This window comes from Hermetia illucens, chromosome 2 (assembly GCF_905115235.1).
Source record: "Hermetia illucens chromosome 2, iHerIll2.2.curated.20191125, whole genome shotgun sequence".
Classification (NCBI taxonomy): Eukaryota; Metazoa; Arthropoda; class Insecta; order Diptera; family Stratiomyidae; genus Hermetia; species Hermetia illucens.
In genome coordinates this window covers 188,835,403-188,854,272 of record NC_051850.1, presented here as the reverse complement: position 1 = coordinate 188,854,272, position 18,870 = coordinate 188,835,403, and the positions used below count along the sequence as shown (strand labels likewise).

The 18,870-nt window shown below is 45.2% G+C and overlaps 1 protein-coding gene across 1 annotated transcript in view; it reads right to left on the bottom strand.

The window, feature by feature from the left end:
• The window catches only part of LOC119650457 (E3 ubiquitin-protein ligase CBL-B-B), a 305,536-nt gene extending 288,346 nt beyond the window's left edge, over positions 1-17,190 (bottom strand). Inside the window, exon 1 of the mRNA XM_038053313.1 lies at positions 16,170-17,190. Coding sequence (XP_037909241.1) covers positions 16,170-16,714 — 545 coding nt within the window. The 5' untranslated portion in view covers positions 16,715-17,190. The remainder of the gene's footprint in view (positions 1-16,169) is intronic.
• Positions 17,191-18,870: the final 1,680 nt, after the last annotated feature.

Sequence of the window (18,870 nt, the reverse complement as noted above, 5' to 3'; positions counted from 1 at the left end):
TTACACGCACTTCTAGTCACAATATAGACTTTGAAAAATTATCGCCTGAAAGCGACTCCATTTTCACTACAAAAAGACTTTTCAAATTTGCCTTGCTTGGTATAGAATGCAAATTTTGAACCAGTTTACCTCCAGGACGAGTACTTCTTTGAATTATGCATAGGAAGCGAACAATAGGTGTGTATGACGTTTTTCTCAAACTACAACTTTTCTCTTTTTCGAAAAGTTCTTAGAATGTATCTTTCCATACAACTACGAAAATCACTGAAATGGCTTCATTGTCCTTAAATCTCCTTGAATTAAACCATTTGAAAGATATATTTTAAGGGAATAAAAAATTGAAGTTCGTATGTAGATTAAATTCAAACAAAGCTTTCAACATGGTCCTGTGAGCGCCGGGTCAATTTTCAAAACCTGGCTCAAGGCGCTACAGATGGTTGACAGCGACAATTAACCTTTGGTGTACCATGAACATATGTCAACCAAGTGTTGCTTTGAGTTTTCCGCAGGAATTTAAACCGATCCTCTGAGGAAGAAAGACGTAATCGCGAGGAATCTAGTGGCAAGTGTAGTGAGTGACATAAACCGCCATTTTTAAGAAAAAAACTGACCCCGACTCCCACTAGCAATCCACAAGGCAACTAAAATATCCCGCTTGGTGCGGTAAATTTTATATTAAATAATGATGGAGGATAGGTTACGGTGGGCGGGTTACTTAAACCGTATGGATGAGGATGATCCCACCCGGAAAGTCTATAAGGGCAATATCTATGGTAGAAAAAGAAGACGAGGCAGACCCTGCCTAAGATGGAGCGATGGCGTAGGTCCTGACCTACGCCAGACAGCTTTTAGGGATATCGAATTGGTGGACCTCGGCGCAAAACCGGGATGTCTGGAGTTCTTTATTAAGGCAGGCCTAGACCGGATACCGGTTGTTGCGCCGTTGATGATGATGATGAATGATGGAGGATTACGATCCTCCAGACCCCCGAACACCCGATCCTGCTTCCGCAGATCATATCTCCCCTGACACGTCAAACATCCCACCCCTACCGTAGCCCCTCAAAATATTAGAAAACAGCAGCTCCTCTGCAAGATTAGTGTCAAAAAGACAAAATGACAAAAACCACAGAATTAATAGGAATACCCCCTTGCCATCCAAGAAGGCTAAACCTGAATCAGTCTATTCTTTAGAGACAAATCCCTTCGAGAATATGCACTCCTTCAACCTCCCCAAAGGGGAAAGTAGGAAGCAATTCCTCCAACTCCTACAAACAGCAAATAGAGCTGTACCACAGGCCGACAACGTGCTGGGGAGCCAACAACAACTTCCCTCCAAAAGTTAATCCCCCTATACAACGCTGTGCAATCGTACTCGGAGTACGTTGTCATTGCATAAAATATAAGTAGCAATTTTCTGGATGATGTACACATCTTGGAATGGAAATAAAAACAAATCGGGAAACCGGAAGCTTGACGCTTCAGGTATAAAAGGTTTTGTGTTTCCTTATGTGAGGAGCATAACGCAGTTCTCCATTGGCCGATAGCATTGACTCGAAGTATTTAAATCGCTCAGTTATGTCAGCGGCGGTGACCTGATCAGAACTAAGCGATTTGATGAACTCAATGGGGGTTTTTTAGTCAATTTCTAAAAGTTGGTAATATACTATTAGTAAGTTCATTTGAGCAGATATCGGAATGGGACATATTTTGAGGCCTAGATTTCATCTAAGTGTGCCATCCCGATTTTTTTCGGATGGATAGTTTCCGAAAATGAGTCCTGTCTCACTTTAAGTGCGTACTTTTTGATTCCTTACTCACGCACTTTGCAACTTATGCCAAAACTAATGTCAGTTTCGGAAAGTACGAATCGAGACCTTTCATTTGATACCCTACACGACTATATCAGGTGAAAAAGAATTTTGAATCCCCCCTTTGCATATATGGGGAGCCCCCCTATAAACTCCTCCTAAATTTATGCCACTCGCTGTATGCATAGGATTTCATAGTTCCCATCTGTCCACCAAATTTCATTCGGATCGGTTTAGCCGTTTTGGAGAAAAGTGCGGGTGACAGACAGACAGACAGACATTGAATTGATTTTAATAAGGTTTTGTTTTACACAAAACCTAAAAAGTGGCAAGGCCAAGGTAAAAATCTGCTTCGAAAACGCACATGAAGCAAGTTACTTCATTACCCATCACTTTTGGTGCAGAATTCGAAACCTTCATTCCCCTAAATAGCACCGCAAAAGTCGGTGTGATACGAGACATTCCCCTCCACTTAAATGGCCCGGAACTAATAGAAATTATAGACCGATCTCCCAACACTCCGAGTTAAACGAATCTCTCGGTATAACCCGGAAAACCCCTCCGTGCCCTAACTTTTCACAGTAAAACCATACCCTACCAAATCAAACTAAGCTATTGTATAAGGAAAGTTGAATACTACCAGGTGTACTCCTAGTTAATTTCCGGTTTTTTTTCGATAGATGGCGTTCTATGTTTTGTGTCGCTGTTGGTCGCACATACCTGTCATTTTGTTTAGTTGTTGTCAAGTGTCTAAACTGCGTTGACGTTTCCCCAAAAAGTTCCTCCAGCAAACTTTTATTGCGCGTCAAAAATGTCGGCGTATGTACCGAATTTCGGACATATGCGCCGTGCATTGCTTTTCATGTTCAATCAAGGAAAAAAAGTGTCCGAGAGCCATTATGCACTTGTGGAAGTTTATGGCGATCGTGCATTAACACTTCGAACATGTGAAACGTGGTTTCGACAATTCAAAAATGGAGATTTCGTCCTGAATGACGAATCGTTTGATGACGTCGAATTGAAAGCATTATTGGATGAAGACAACACGCAAACACAACGACAGCTTGCAGATACGTTGGGAGTTCAACGGCAAGCAATTCCGAAACGTCTGCGAGCCATGGGAAAAATTCAGAAGTGTGGAAAGTGGGTGCCGCATGAACTGAACAAATGGAGAACTGAAAAGTGACGTGTGAAATGTTGCTTCAACAATACAAAAGAAAATCTTTTCTCCGTCGTATTGTTACGGGCCCACGAAAAGTGGATTTCCTTGGAGGACCCTAAACGCAACAAATCGTGGGTGAGTCCAGGTGAAGCATCGACATCGACGGCACGACCAAATCGTTATGGTCTCGGAAGGAAGGTGCTGGGTGTGTGGTGCGACCAGACCGGTGGTATCTACTTTGAACTGCTGAAATCTAGTGAAACTGTGAACGCCGTTCGCTACAAACAACAAATGAAAGATTTGAGCCGAGCGATTGCGGAGAACCGACCAGAATATCAAGAAAAACAGAAGAAGGTGATTTTGCTCCACGACAATGCAGCATCGCATAAGTCGAAAGTCGTTCGCGACACGCTGGGAAAACTCAAGTGGAAGGTGCTTAACGATGCGGCTTACTCACCAGACCTGGCCCCATCGGATTACCACCTCTTTGCCTCTTTGGACCACGGACTTTCTGAGAAGCGCTTCGACTCCTAAGAAAATTTGCGGAAATGGCTCACTGAGTGGTTCACCTCCAAAGACAGTCAATTCTATTGGTGTGGTATTCACAAATTACCAGAAAGGTGGACAAAATGTGTAGAAAGCGATGGAAAATATTTCGAATAAAATAACTATTACGGTTCCCTTGGAATTATGTGTTTTATTTACAAGAAAAAGGAGTACGCCTGGTACTTTCCAAAGGTAAAACAATGAACAAATTGTGCCAGATTAGGGCACACCAAGAAATGGTGTCAATCCCCCTAATTTGGCTCCTCACCAGCTTTCATCCTAACCTGCAACGTAACACTGTGTATTGTCTGCAATAACAATGACCACACAGCACTCCGCGGCGACTGCCCTAACAAGGCAACCGAAAAAGACATCATTAAAATTATGAGCCTCACTAACACTTCCAGGAAGCAAGCCAGCGAAACTTCTACTATCAAACAGTAGGTTTGAACTTCTTAGTTCGCTACGGGAGGATGACACCAAGTTCCCTTTGATCGATCCAAAAGTTAAAATTCCAAAACGCCATCATTGCTTACGAAGCTTCAACAAAAAATTTCACCTATTCTCATGTCACCAAAACTAGTATGGCAGCCCCTAAATCAAATCCCCCTCAGAAGCCCAAACCAACGCCCTCCAACCCCCCACATCATCAAATGCAATAAACAACAAGGATCAAGAATTGGCCCCCAAAAGAGGCCCATCCTTCGTTCACACAACAAACCCACATCCAAAATCCCTCTGGATTTTAGAGTAATTTTTGACACTTATGAAACCATTCTTAAAAAGCCTTTAGGCAAGAAAGCGGGGAGTAGCGGAGACTAGCCGAAGGGAATGCTCCCAAAAAATCCAAACCTGAACACAAGAGGGGATAAAACCCGGGCAGGTCAGGGATGAAGACAGGAATCAGGAAGCCCGCCATTAGTTATCCTAGTGCGGTCAAATACTCACTCGTGAGGAGCAGGAAACTATCGAAGATCTTGTCGTCAGGCAGGTGTGCAAGGGATGGACTGCGAAACTTGTGTTCACTGGGATACGATTTCGACCAGGTCATATACTGGTGGACTGCGAGACGGAAGATACTGCATAGTGACTTAGAACCATAGTCCCTAAAGTGCCAGGCTGGAAAGGAGCAGAACTGTCAACATATGCTGCGGATGATATACCAGGAGCACACATGGTGAGGGTGTTTCTCCCGAAAGGCGCAATAATAGACTTCTCATAGACCTCCTAATCGGTCAGAAAGAGGATCTTCATACGCGAATATGGAGATTCTTTACAAGAAAGGTGGAGGGCAAGGGTAGACTCCTCACAATTGGAGTAGATAACCGATCCCTGGAGGTAATCAAACGTCGGAGTTGCCACATCAACTATCGATTTGGCAACATACTTTTACACGTGTACTGGGAAAAGCGGAGGAAAGAAACCTCAGAGAAGACAACGGGTGGAAAGCATACCGAGGTTCCCGAAGATAGGCGGAAAGGATTGGATCAACCAGGGAAGTAGACCTGCTACCCAGTGAAGAGGAGTAGCTGGACGACGTGCAGGAAAGCGCCATGTCGAAGGAGGAGGGTGATACTCCGACAGAGCTCCAAACAATAACGGAGACAATGGCCAGCACTAATATAGCCCAGCCCCACCATGCCAAAGCTGCATCTGCGGTAATTGCAAGGACAAGTTCCAAGGAAAACATTGGAATAGTGCTGTCTCAGGAGGCCTGGATGGTCCTGACCTGGGACCTTGTGACTATCCAAGTCTCACTGGAAGTCGGGAGGAGCACTCGAAAGGCAGTTGTGGCTTCGGGTTACTTCCCAGGAGACCACATCCGAGTTCCATCGGAGCTAGCCGCTAAACTGGCTAAGTACTGTGAGAAGAGGGCGTTACCGTTACCTGAACGGCAATAAAACGTACGTTTTTGAAAGATTCACAAGCCGCGAAAAAATGGATTTGCATAGAGCGGGATTCGAACTTTGGGCACGTTGAATATTCTGCGGTGTCTCTTCTCTTGTGACTTGATTTGAATTTGAAACCTAGGAAAACGGATTGGGATTCGTGTGCAACGCACCTGAGCAACAACATGGCTCATCTCCAAGGAGGCGGTGGCATCAGGAGGGAACTGGAACTAGAAACAATGGTGGAAAACTTCAACACAGTCGTCATTGACGCATATGGGGCCAACTGACTAGCAAGGCATCAGGGAAGCAAAATGAAGCTTCAGGAAGTTCTGTGAAGGGATCGAACAAAATACACAGAAGCAACCAACTGTCCGACTAAGACAGTTAAGTCATCAAGGCATGTACCCTGGTGGAACAGGAACCTGCTACTCAGAACTAATTTCCCGGGGTCCTACCCCATAGTGGCGGGCGACAACATTGTGCCTAACACCCCAACAACGAAAAAACAAGGAAAAACGGAGAACTGGAAACTAGCAAAAAAGGTATGCTTGGAAACTAGGGTAAGGTGGGCTGTGGGAACTTTTGAACCACTGAAATCACCCGGAGTAGATGGCATCTTCCCAGCACTAATCCAGAGAGGCCTACAAATAATCTTAAAGTGTCTTCTGAGGGTGGTAAGGGCCAGCATAGCCCTCGACCAACACTAAATCTTTCAGGCCTAACATCGTTCGTACTCAAAACGATGGAGAAGAGATATATTAGAACGAACGTTCTAAAGCGTAATCCCCTACATCAGTGTCAACATGTTTTATTTATTTTTTTTTTTTGTGCGTACACGGAGGTGGAAAATCTTAGAAAGACACGTCCGCCGCCCGAACGGCGGAACAACAGCGGGCGCGTGTGGGATTCACACCCACTAAAAACCACCCCCGGTCTCTCCAGCCCCAGCCCCGCGGGACCACCATTGTATTACTTCGCGGGGTAGGTTTGCTCTTAGGCACTCATCCTTCTCCTATTTCCGGCTTTCCTCCTTCTTTGTTCCTTCTGCAACTCCTCCTGCATTTGGATGATTGCGGAGCCAACCGTAAGCCACTTCTCCTCGGACTCCAGCATCTCTGGAGCCAAGCTCTTCGGGGTCCCGCTCCTGCCCAGCACCTGGTTTAAGCTCCTTCTCTCCATAGCAAATCGTGGGCAGTGAAACATCACATGCTCTGGATCCTCCGGTATGCCATCGCATCTGGGACAGTTCGGAAAATCATCCAACCCAAAGCGGTGCAGATACTGCCTGTAGCAACCACCGTGTCCCGTGAGGAACTGGGTAATGTGGTAGTTGGTATCCCCATGTTTTCGCTCAAGCCACACCCTAATGTTGGGAATGAGCCTGTGCGTCCACCGACCTTTCGCAGACTCGTCCCATCTGCGTTGCCAGAGATCAAGCGACTCTGACCTTGCCGCATTTCTACGCTGTGCATGCCCCTCCATACGTCTTGCATTGTACAGGACACTCATTTCTTTGGCCAGAATGTCAACCGGGATCATGCCTGCCACCACCAATACTGCCTCATCTGATGTGGTTCTAAAAGCACTGCAAACCCTCAAAGCCATCCGCCGGTAAACCGAGTTCACCTGCTTCCGTCTGTGAGAGTTTCCAAGCGCCTCTGCCCACACAGGCGTGGAGTAGAGCAGGATGGAGCGCACCACTCCGGCTAGCACCAACCTCCGGCAATGTTTCGGCCCACCAATATTTGGCAACATTTTTGCAAGTGCCGTGGTGGCACTGGCTGCCTTTTGGCATGCATACTCTAGGTGCTCCCTAAAACTCAATTTGGTGTCAATTATTACCCCCAGGTATTTGATAGCCGGCTTTGATATGACCGTATGTCCACCGACCTCAACTTTTACAGTGTTATTTTTCCTGCGTTTCGTTATCAAGACCACTTCCATTTTCGCGTCCGCCAAGGTCAGCCCGGCCTTTTCTAGCCAGGACTTTACCGCTCTCACTGTTTCTGTTGCGTAAACCTCCACATCTTCTGGGTGTTTTGCTGCAACAACCACAGCTAGGTCATCAGCAAAGCCGACAATCGTAGTCCCCTCTGGGACGGGAAGAGCAAGCACCGCATTATACATGATATTCCACAACAGGGGACCAAGTACCGATCCCTGTGGTACCCCGGCTGTGGCAATGTACTCTTTGGGGCCCTCATCCGTCCCGTACCAGAGAGTCCTCTCTGAGAGGTAGTTTTCCAACAAAATTCGCTAAGCATCCGGGGACACCTATGTCAGCCAACGCCCGTTTAATTCTATTCCAGTTGGCCGAGTTGAATGCGTTTTTGACATCCAACGCCACCACGGCACAGCAGCCGCTAGAAATTAGTGCACCTTTTGCCAGGTTTGCCACCATGCCAATTGCGTCCACCGTAGTGGGCGCGTCGGAAACCAAACTGGCGTTCCGACAAACCATTGCTGGCTTCGACGATGGGCAGGAGTCCGTTGTAGATGACTCTCTCCATCATCTTCCCCATTGTATCCAACAGACAGATAGGACGATACGACGCTGGGTTTCCAGGTTGCTTGCCAGGCTTCGGAAGCAACACCAACTTTTGCTTTTTCCACTGGGCAGGGAATATTCCTTCTTTTAGGCACGCCTCGAAGGTGTTGGCGAAAGGGTCGGGCCTAGTCTTCACTGCCAGTTTCAAAGCTCGGTTGGGGATGCCATCCAAACCTGGGGCCTTGTTGTCACCGAGCCTACCACATATTTCCCGCAGCTCCTCCACAGTTACAGGCGGTATTATGCCGTCATTTGGCTGGACAAAAATTTGCCTCCCCCCCATTCCGGATTCGTTAACGTATCGCAGGATTTTCGTTAGTGGATGTGATGCTACCCGTCGCAATTGGAGAACATCGGCACCAAAGATCTGATGCCTGATGCGTCCATAGGCGGGACATTCACATAGGAAATGCTCCGTGAATTCCGCTTCCTCATTACAGGAGGGACACGTATCATCTTCGGTAATTCCTATTCTGAACATATGCCAGCTAGTGAATTATGGTCTGTCAGAATGTTCACAATACACCTGCAGGTCCTCCTGCTTTTCGACAGGATAAACTTTGCGGTACGTATGTTGGGTTCTAGCAGGAAAAGTTTGGTGTGTCGAGCAGCATTTAGGCTCTGCCACCTGTCATTATGGGAAACTTGTTCCCAGTTTTTGAAAACAGATTTAGCCAATGCTACTGATACCCCAATTGCTGGCTCCGGTCCCTGCATAGGAGAGATTGACCCCTCTTTCGCTAAAGCGTTCGAGATTTCATTTCCCTCTATGCCACAGTGACCAGGTACCCAGGGGTAGTTCCATCGTATTGAATCTAGACATAGAGTTCAAACGGTTTCTGCATTCCTGAACGATTTTCGAGGTGATCAAAGGACTGCTCAATGCCCTCAGTGCAGCTTGACTGTCACTGCAGATTGCGATGCGCCTGCCCTTCAACCGCTCGATTGACGAATATGGAAGTAGACGAATTCCTGGACGTGCTAATAAATACTGGAATACAGGTCCAGGGGTATGCGGACGACATTGCTTTAATCGGTAGGGGATTGGCTTGCGTGGGTATCAGTTGGGGCAATGAGGACATGCCCAACGGCATTCCTGAAGGTCCTTCTGGGATTAACCCCTTTCCATCTACACATATAGATGCAGGCAAGGAGGGCAATCTTCAGGATGGTCGGGAGTGTCAGTCAGGCGGAGAGCTGACTAAATTGAAGGACGATGGATATTCTTTCGAGGCGCTACTCTGAATTATTGATACCAAAAGATAAGTTGACAACGAAGTTTCACTTCGATAAGAAATTTGAAACACGTTGGAGTAATAAGGAAAACTGGGAGAGCGTGGCTCTGACATATGGCTTAAACCAACAACTGATTACTCTTGGTACACTGACGGATGCATCACAGGGGAGGAAGTGGGTGTCAGAGTGATGTCAATATATTTAGAGCCAATGGGTAAGCACACTAGGCGGAAATATACGCCATAGACAGATTTAATCTCCAAAGGAACTACAGGGCGCAGAACATTGCTACTCTGACTGACAGCCAAGCAGCGATCAAGGCACTTAGGTCCAACCAAGTGAACTCTAAACTGATATGGGAATGCCTTGAGAAACTGAATACGCTGGGTTTGTTCAACAAGGTCTGTATATTCCAGGCCATGTTGGGTTGGAAGGCAATGAGGTAGTGAACGAATTAGCCAAGAAGGGAGCGGGGATATGCAGACCAGAACCCTTCTATCGAATCGGAAACAGATTCATGGCTATGGTAATAAAGAATGAAGAGGAACGACTCAAGGAACTATACTGGGCGGGTCTACCAGGAATGGAACAGTCCAGGGTGTGTATTGGGGAATACGAACCCAAGCGCAAAAAGGATTGTTTGAACCTCACCAAAAAGAACCTCCGAATTCTCACTGATATTTCCGGGCTAAACTATCAAGTGGGGAAGTTTAAGGGGGATTATCTTAATTAGGACTAGGCGGTGATCCCCTTTGATCATTACTCCATTCTTCTACACTCGATATAAGGCAGAGTATCTGTTGCCAATAATAATCCAATTTTGGAAATAATATTTATTTACCAATTGAAAATGAAAGCAACTTGAAACCATCAATCTTACAAAGTTTTCCAACCATGAAACCTCATCATAGACAATTGAAAACGATTACGTACTTAATTCAATCGAAAGCGAACAATCCATAAATGGAAATGATAGATAAACTTTTCTAAACAGTGAAATTCTTCAGTTCTCCACCAGTCAATCTTAATTTCCGATTTTCAAGATGATTGCCAGTCATTGGCCACCATCCAGACAGGGCCTCGCTCACTCTCTATCTTAATCCACTGATGACCCAATACTCATAATCAGATTTCGGAACCTTCAAAACGAAAAGAAACAATCGATAAAAAAGATTCATTCCATTCTCATGTTTTCTCTGCGAATAATCTCGAGTCGAATGAGTTTTTCACTTTTTCCGGCCTCTTTTTAATGAGCGCCGTCCGTCCGTCCATTTATCTGTCCATTTCCATTAATCTTCCCGAATTTATTGGGCGCGCGATATCAACAAGAGGGTCAGTGTAATAATCGACATCGACAGAGTGACCACCGCCATTTTCAGTACCACACAACGTCTGCTCGGACCCCGGTGGCTTGGGGGGTATTAAATATTACGGTCCTAATTAGCCGGCTATAAAGTAAATAAGTTAAAAAATAACCGATTAGCAATTTCCTGGGGTTTTGACCGTCCGCCTACAGATGATTAGGAAGGTTTCCGTGGTTAAGGGTGAACAGACCGGAGACAGAAATGGAAATAGTCCTCAGTCTTTCCGCAGATTCCTCCAAGGACAATCAAATGATAAACGAGTTGGCCTCTTTGTTGGGAGTATGCAAATAGTCCTGAAATCGTTTGCCTAGGATACCGAATCCTTCATTTTTCATATGCTCCAAAGCCAATTGCTTGGAACCCCCCCCCCCCTTAATTTTCAATAAATCCCTCGCTATAACCTATCAGTCTCTATGTGGGATTTGTGGTAATTTTTCGGTATTTCTTGGGCAGGCGCTCGCGTACCCTCTTTAAAAATAATGAGCCTTATCAACGATTTCCTCACCAACTAGGCCAGCCAGCGGCGGTAACTTCAATTGGTCCAAGTAAAAAGTGCGGAAGGACAAATCACCAGCCACGAAACTGGGCATTGCTTTCCCTTCCATGGCCGCTCAATTGAATTAGTCAAAGGGACAAAGACGACGATGATGATGATAGCAGCGGCCAAAGCAATAAATCGCATCATTTCATGTCGACTTTTAAATTGACTCTTTCACTTGATAAGACGAAGGTCGGCAACGTTAATGAGTAATTATAGGGCAGATGCCAGTGGAAGACTCGCACAAAGACGGAGACAAAATAACGCCGTGAATTTCTCGGTGCGTTTCAGGGACGCCAATTAGTAAACGCGGCAGTGATGATGCTCTTTTGGATGTTGCACGATGGAGGATGGGATTCGAAAATTAAGAGGCGGGGGCTGGTTTGCCAGTTGATTTTCTTCGAGAGTTTCATTGCGATGGAATACTTCCGCTGCTGTTCCTAGACTTTGCGTTTGAAGTTTAGACTCTGAAATGCATCTTTTGGCTGTGTTACCAAAGTGTAAGCAGCTGAAAGCACAAATCGGAAAATGTTTATCTGAGTGAAATTATGCGATGTTTCCAACGATTAATTATCTGAAATAATAAGAACTTGTTGTTTATTTTACGTTGGTGTGAATATTTATTCCTAGATTTACTAATCAAACGTCAAAACGGACAATTTTCTTTTTCTATTTTCAGGAAATCGACCAGCACTCAGCGTACAATCCCGGCCACTTCGTTCCACAGCTACCAGCACAAAATGGCTGCTTATGGCACTATGATCCACCGCCTCCTAACAATTCCTCTCACAGAGGAAAACTACCGGAGCGAAAAACTCTACATCATGGACACGGCAAAGAAGAACGGATACACCAGCGCCACCATAGACATAATGATTAGGAGACACACACGAAGGTTAGAACGTAGTAATCTCACTACACTATAAAGCCAACAATTGCCCTCTACCGGTCAAAAACGATCAATTGTCACCTTCTCAAATCTGTCTAAGCACATAAAAAGGACATTGAAAAAATTTGACATACAGCTGGTAGGATCAAACTGTATCTACCAGCTAAAATCCCAGTTGGCTGGGGAAAAAGACCGAAAAACAGTAGAGGAGATGAGTGACATTTATAAAATCGCTTGCTCAGATTGTCCGAAGGTGTATATCGGGCCAACAAAAAGATTGGTAACCACCAGATTTAGGGAGCACATGAAGGAGGCAGAGTTGGCTGTCAAGTACTCCCGAAAACCTACTAAATCTATGGTGGTTAAACATATGATGGAATGCGCCCATAAAATAAGCGCCGAACATTTGAAGGTTCTAAAGCACGTAAGGAAAATTAACCAGCTTGATGCCTATGAAAGCTGGTTCATTAGCAAACAACCGGTTGACACTAGCTTGAATCTGGGTAATTGCTATTCCCCATTGTTTAAAAAACTCTTTACGAAAACTAAATGAACCTCTTCTCGTTTCAGGAGCTATCTCGTTGGCATGGTGCTCCGAGCTCGAATAACAATACCACCTAGAATCCCCTCTGACAATCAGGTGAGAGTGAACCCAGAAGCCATCCACAACACAGCTCTCCGCGACCCCTATAAAAGGGAAATGGATACCGCAATAACCGCAGTTAACAGAGAACAGAGATGAAGCATCTGCAAATGATCTTCACAACCACCTGAAGAACGTTATCATGGATACGGCCACAAACATACTTGGCCCCAGTCGCAAAAGAAGTCGGAACGGCTGGTTTGACGATGAATGTAAGCTAGCAACGGAACGGAAGAATGCTGCATACCGAGTAATGCTGCATTCTCAAAGAACGCGAGCACGCGTAGAGACTTATCACGAACTCCGTCGAGCGGAGAAGCGACTTCACAGACGGAAAAAGAAGCCTGGGAGAACCAACAAGTCTGTGAACTAGAAAAGTACAGGGAGCAACCGCACCAGGCGCGGAAGTTTTACCAACAAGTCAGCAGGATGAAGCCTTATACACCTCGATACTCATCCTGCCGAGACAAAGAGGGAAATCTGATTTCCGACAGAATGGGCATATTAGAGCGATGGGTTGAGTACTTTGATGAGCTACTGAACAACCAGAACATTGACGAGTTGGAGGTCCCGCCAACTGAAGACGACGGACAAATACTGCCACCACCAAGTTTAGGAGAAACAGTCCGTGCAATTCATCGGCTAAAAAATCATAAGTCGCCAGGAGCCGATGGAATTACAGCCGAATTGGTTAAATATGGAGGCGGCCAGTTACACCAAGTGGTTCATCAACTTGTGCTCAAGGTATGGGGCAGCGAATCAATGCCTGACGATTGGGAACGAGGCATTATCTGTCTCATACATAAAAAGGGAGATATCACACAGTGCAGCAATTATAAAGGTATCACGTTGCTGAGTACCATCTATAAGATATTCTCTGCTATCTTGCTAGGCCGGATAGCCCCATACGTGCAGAACATCATTGGCACATACCAAAGAGGCTTTACTCCAGGCAAATCAGCAACAGATCAGATTTTCTCTCTGTAGCAAGCGATGGAAAAACTGTTGGAATATGGACAACAGTTGCACCATCTATTCATCGACTTTAAAGCCGCCTATGATAGCATAGCCAGTGTAAAACTGGGAGAATGAGAATGAGAGAATTCGGTATCCCAACGAAATGAATAAGGCTGACTAGGCTGACCCTGACCAATGTACGAGGCCAGATAAAAGCAGCAGGATCACTCTCAAGACCATTCGACATCAACAACGGTCTAAGACAAGGGGATGCCCTATCATGCGTCCTTTTTAATCTGGGCCTCGAGAAAGTGATCCGTGATGCTGAGGTAAATGCAAGAGGTACGATCCTCTTTAAGTCCACCCAACTACTGGCCTATGCTGATGATATCGACATCATGGGAAGAACCACCCGAGACGTACAAACTGCCTTCATCCAGATCGAGCAGGCGACGATTGGCGCGAGATCTTGGGCTGCACATCAATGAAGGCAAGACAAGATATATGGTGGCAACGTCAGCACCGAAGACGAATCAACCAACAACATCAAACCGCACTGGTCAAACACGAAGAAGAATAAGGATAGGAGAATACAACTTTGAGACCGTTGACAATTTCTCCTATCTAGGGTCGAAAATCACAACCGATAACAGCTACGATGATGAAATCCGCGCACGGTTGTTGTCAGCCAACAGAGCCTATTTCAGCTCGAAACGTCTCACCACAGGGTCAAAGCTCTTACTGTACAAGACTATGATCTTGCCAGTCCTCATGTATTCCTCGGAAACTTGGGTTCTTAGCAAGAAAAATTGCGAACTCTTGGCCGCGTTCGAGAGAAGAATCCTCCGAAGAATTTTTGGCCCCCTACATGAGGATGGACGATTCCGTAGCCTACACAATGACGAAATCTATGAACGATACCATGACCGTCCGGTTGTGGATAAAATCCGGCTCAATAGGTTACGGTGGGCGGGTCACTTAATCCGTATGGATGAGGATGATCTCACCCGGAAAGTCTATAAGGGCAATATCTATGGTAGGAAAAGAAGACGAGGCAGACCCTGCCTAATATGGAGCGATGGCGTAGGTCAGGACGCCAGACAGCTTTTAGGGATGTCGAATTGGTGGATCTCCCGCAAAACCGGGATGTCTGGAGTTCCTTATTAAGGCAGGCCTAGACCGGATACCGGTTGTCGCGCCGTTGATGATGATGAATCTGTGCTACAAGTTTCTCGTGGACAGTGTTGTGATCGTACGTTTCAGTCTCAAGTTATAGCACGTCAAAGATGGAGTTCACCAAGTAAGAAATTCATCATAATTTACATTTTTACTATATGAGAGGTAAAAATGCAACGAGGGCGACCGAAAAAATTTGTGAAATTTATGGGCCCGATAGTGTAACGATTTGCACAGCACAGCGTTGGTTCGATCGATTTCGTTCTGATGTAGTGGATATCGAAGTTGTTAGGCCAATCGTCGTAGAAACCGATAAAATCATCGAAATCAGTCAAGTAGAGCGACATGTGAGCATTCGTTCGATTGGCCAGAAACTGGGTATAGACCATAAAATCGTTTGGAACCATTTGCAGAAGATTGGATTCAAAAAAAAGCTGGATGTTTGGGTGCCACAACGAGTTGACGCGAAAAAAAAATTTCTTGGACCGAATCAACGACTGCGATGCACTGCTGAAACGGAACGAATTCGACCCATTTTTGAAGCGGATGGTGACAGGTGGATCAAGCACGACAACCTCAAGCGAAAAAGATCGTGGTCGAAGCGCAGCCAGCCGGCCCAAGCCATCGCCAAGCCCGGATTGACAGCTAGGAAGGTTTTGTTGTGTGTTTGGTGGGATTGGAAGGGAATCATCCACTATGAACTGCTCAACTATGGCCAGACCCTCGATTCGGTCCTCTACTGTAAGCAACTCGACCGTTTGAAGCAGGCGATTGACCACCAGAACAACGCTTGGTCTCACACATTTTTGATGACCCGCCAGAAGCTACGGGAGCTCGGATGGGATGTCCTATCGCACCCACCGTATAGTCCAGACCTGGCATCAAGTGATTACCATCTCTTCCGGTCCATGCAAAACGCTCTTGGTGCTACTAAGTTGGCCTTAAAAGAGGCTTGGGGAAACTAGCTGTCTGAGTTTTTTGTAAATAAGGAGGGGTGGGGGGAAGGTGCCTTCTAAATGGTAACAAGTTATATGTTGTTGACAACAGTAATCCACAATGGACCCATGTGCGTGGATGTTTCAAAAGCTGAATTCGGATGAGGACTATTGGGATTTAGGCATGGTAAGGGGAGTTAAAAAAGCCTGACAAGCTCGCACCCTTCCCAAATAATAAACAAATTGTGCGTCCTTTCGATGGTATTTTTTTAATCTGAAACAAATTTCCGGCAAAAAGCCTGTCTTTCGCCAGCCTCCGTATTGCAATACGACATGAAATACTTTGTCCTGGAGGACATATAAATTTTTGTATCCTCTTGGGTCGCATAAATTCTATTCTTCTGCCAAATTCGCAGCGTGGAGATATCCAGCGATACTATTTGGAGCGCCAATAAGTCCTACGCATTCTTACCTATTTCCAAAGTTGGACTTCCAGAAGTCAGCGGCGTCCGCCTTGGTAATGCGAAACTGGTCGCCTGCGAACACGCCGTTCGGGAATATCGCCTTCAGCTCGCTCAGCATGTGCGAGAACACCAGGCTGAGCTTAGTCAAATTGCGGCGATAGTGCGAGTTCTCGTCGAACATCCGCTCCTTGCCCTCCTTGAAGAGCTTGATGGCCTGTTTACATTTGCGAATCAAATTGTTGATGAAAACATTGAAGTGCTCGTTGGCGTGCAGGGCGCCCATCTGGTCCTCGTACTTGGAGTAGATGAGCCTGAGCCGCTGGTACGTGTCGGGCAGGATGTCCAGGATGAATGGTGGACTGTTCTTGAGGTTCATCTTGGGCTGCTGGCACAGCTTCACCACCTTGTCCATCAGCTTCCACGTCTTCTCGAGCGTTTTCTTGTCGGTGGACATTTTCTGTGGCGTGCACGCATCGATCAAGGCCCCTTGCAGTTTTGACAGAATCGAGTTGCTCGTCTTGGATTGTTGTGTGCGAGTTCGGTTTGCCGCCATCTTACCCGAAAGAAAATAAAAAACACTCACTAACACTCTCTCACTCAGGCCTCATCAAAAATCGAATGCACCAAACACACGGCCGCCGCCGGCCAACACAACTGCACAATCGCTCGCCGTACAGTACACAGTCGCACCCAAATGTCACTTTTACGCGTGACAACACTCCGCCAGCCAACTCACACACACCCCCACGTCTATCTCGTCGTGATACGGGATACGGGAAAAGGACGAGTAAAATCGCAGCCCTCGTCGCCTCCTCCACGGCCTGGCCGCTGCGACGCTAGAACTTCCTCCGCGAAAATCTGATTAAGGGATCACCTCGCGCGCTCGGATGCGGCTCTGCTTCATGATCGGACACGGCTTCCAATCAACACTCGGTTCCGGAAACGGATTGGGCCCGCGCGGCGAGATCAGAAAATCCAATTGAAAACTTTGCGACAAGCTCTGCGTACCGACGTCCGTCCTGCTCTACGTTCTCGTCTATTTTGACAGAACGGAGAATGTACCTCTACAAAATGACGGGTAGACATGGGACTTTCGTGGTGCCGCATGGAGGGCATTCCCGTCTAGCCGGGGCGCAACGTGCCAAGTGTGAAGAACGGCGGGGAATTGTCCGGTCGTCTCGCAAAGAACTGAACCATAGCCAGCGGAATCATCCGCAACGATGAGATACATGACAGAGAGATGGCACTGGGGGAAATAAAGAGGAAACGTTTGTATTTGACCTAAAATGTTGGCTGTGATTGTAAAACGAAAAAAAGCTTCGTATTTGGTTAAAAACTCTGCGTACACCTCATGTCATTTGGTTTTCTATATTTAAAAGGCAAAACGAATCAAACATTTTCCAGATATTGCTTCGTCTATTGATTAAGTATTTGTTAATCACTCAGCACGCGGCTTTCCATTAATTTTATCCGAGTATTTTCTGAGATAACTGTAATTTTTCCATCATCGAATAAGGGGATTCCCCAAAATATTACGTTTCAAATACGCTTTCCTGAAATTGTCCTGCACCTGTTATTAATTGGTTTTCATTTATGCACGTGATTAGAAAGTTTGTGTAAAGTTGATATTGCGGAATAAGTGTTTTTGTTTCAATAAAGGAAAAGAAATTTCCGGTTGGGAGGGAAAAATCATTATTAAATTATAGGTGGAGGAAACAAGTTACAGGGAAATGGCGGGAGTCGTTGGAAGACAACATTCATCCTTCCAGCGGGTTGTTAACAACTTCAAATCAACAGGCGAGTTCTGTTCGAAAACCGTTCTGGTCATCAATCAATGTCGTCCTGAAGAGAAAGGCGCAGTATTTTAACAATGGTTAAAACAAGTCCTTGTCTAATTGCAAGGCAGAGGACAGTGGAACTCAAGGAAAAGTTTTTTTCATTTTATTTATTTCCAATTAGTGTCTTACATCTGATACATTTTGCTTAAAAGTAGCTTAGCTAGCTTAGAATTATTACAATGGGTGGCTATACAACTAAAATTAATAACACTTGAAGTTATTAATTTAATATATTTTATTGATCTTCATCCTCTCCCAGTTCCAACTAGACTCTCCCTTTTATTATCTTACTGCTACCTTAATACCTACGATGCTCGCTCGTTTGTGCATCCGTTATGCAGGTGCACTTAATAATGTTTATGATTCTATTGGTTTGTGCATCCGTTATGCAGGTGCACTCAATAATGTTTACAATGTTTCGGAATTAACTGTAAATGGGAGATAAGCGACCCAAGCGGATATTTAACCTCTCCCCTATTTAACTTGAAATTCTCCGTAATTTTACTGGATTGCGAGCTTTTTACAACAATTTTCAATTTTTTTTTTGTTATTTTTTGTTTTTCTTTTTTTTTTTTTTTGTGTCCATGATATAGGGTAAGTATTATGATAAATAGTATTAACAAAAATGCGCTTACAATTGAACCAGATAGGTGATTTATATTTTTATGAAATTTTAAAATATTGATATGTTCCAAGTTTCTCTTATTTTCTATCTATCTATCTCTTTGAAATCAATGTTTTTGGTGAAATTATAATCCGTATTTTCATTATAAAAGAACCTGTCAATAAATTTTACATTTGTTTTACCAACGGTTTGATTTAGTATCTGGATTGTACAGTTATTGATGTTGATTAAATAGTTACCATTTAG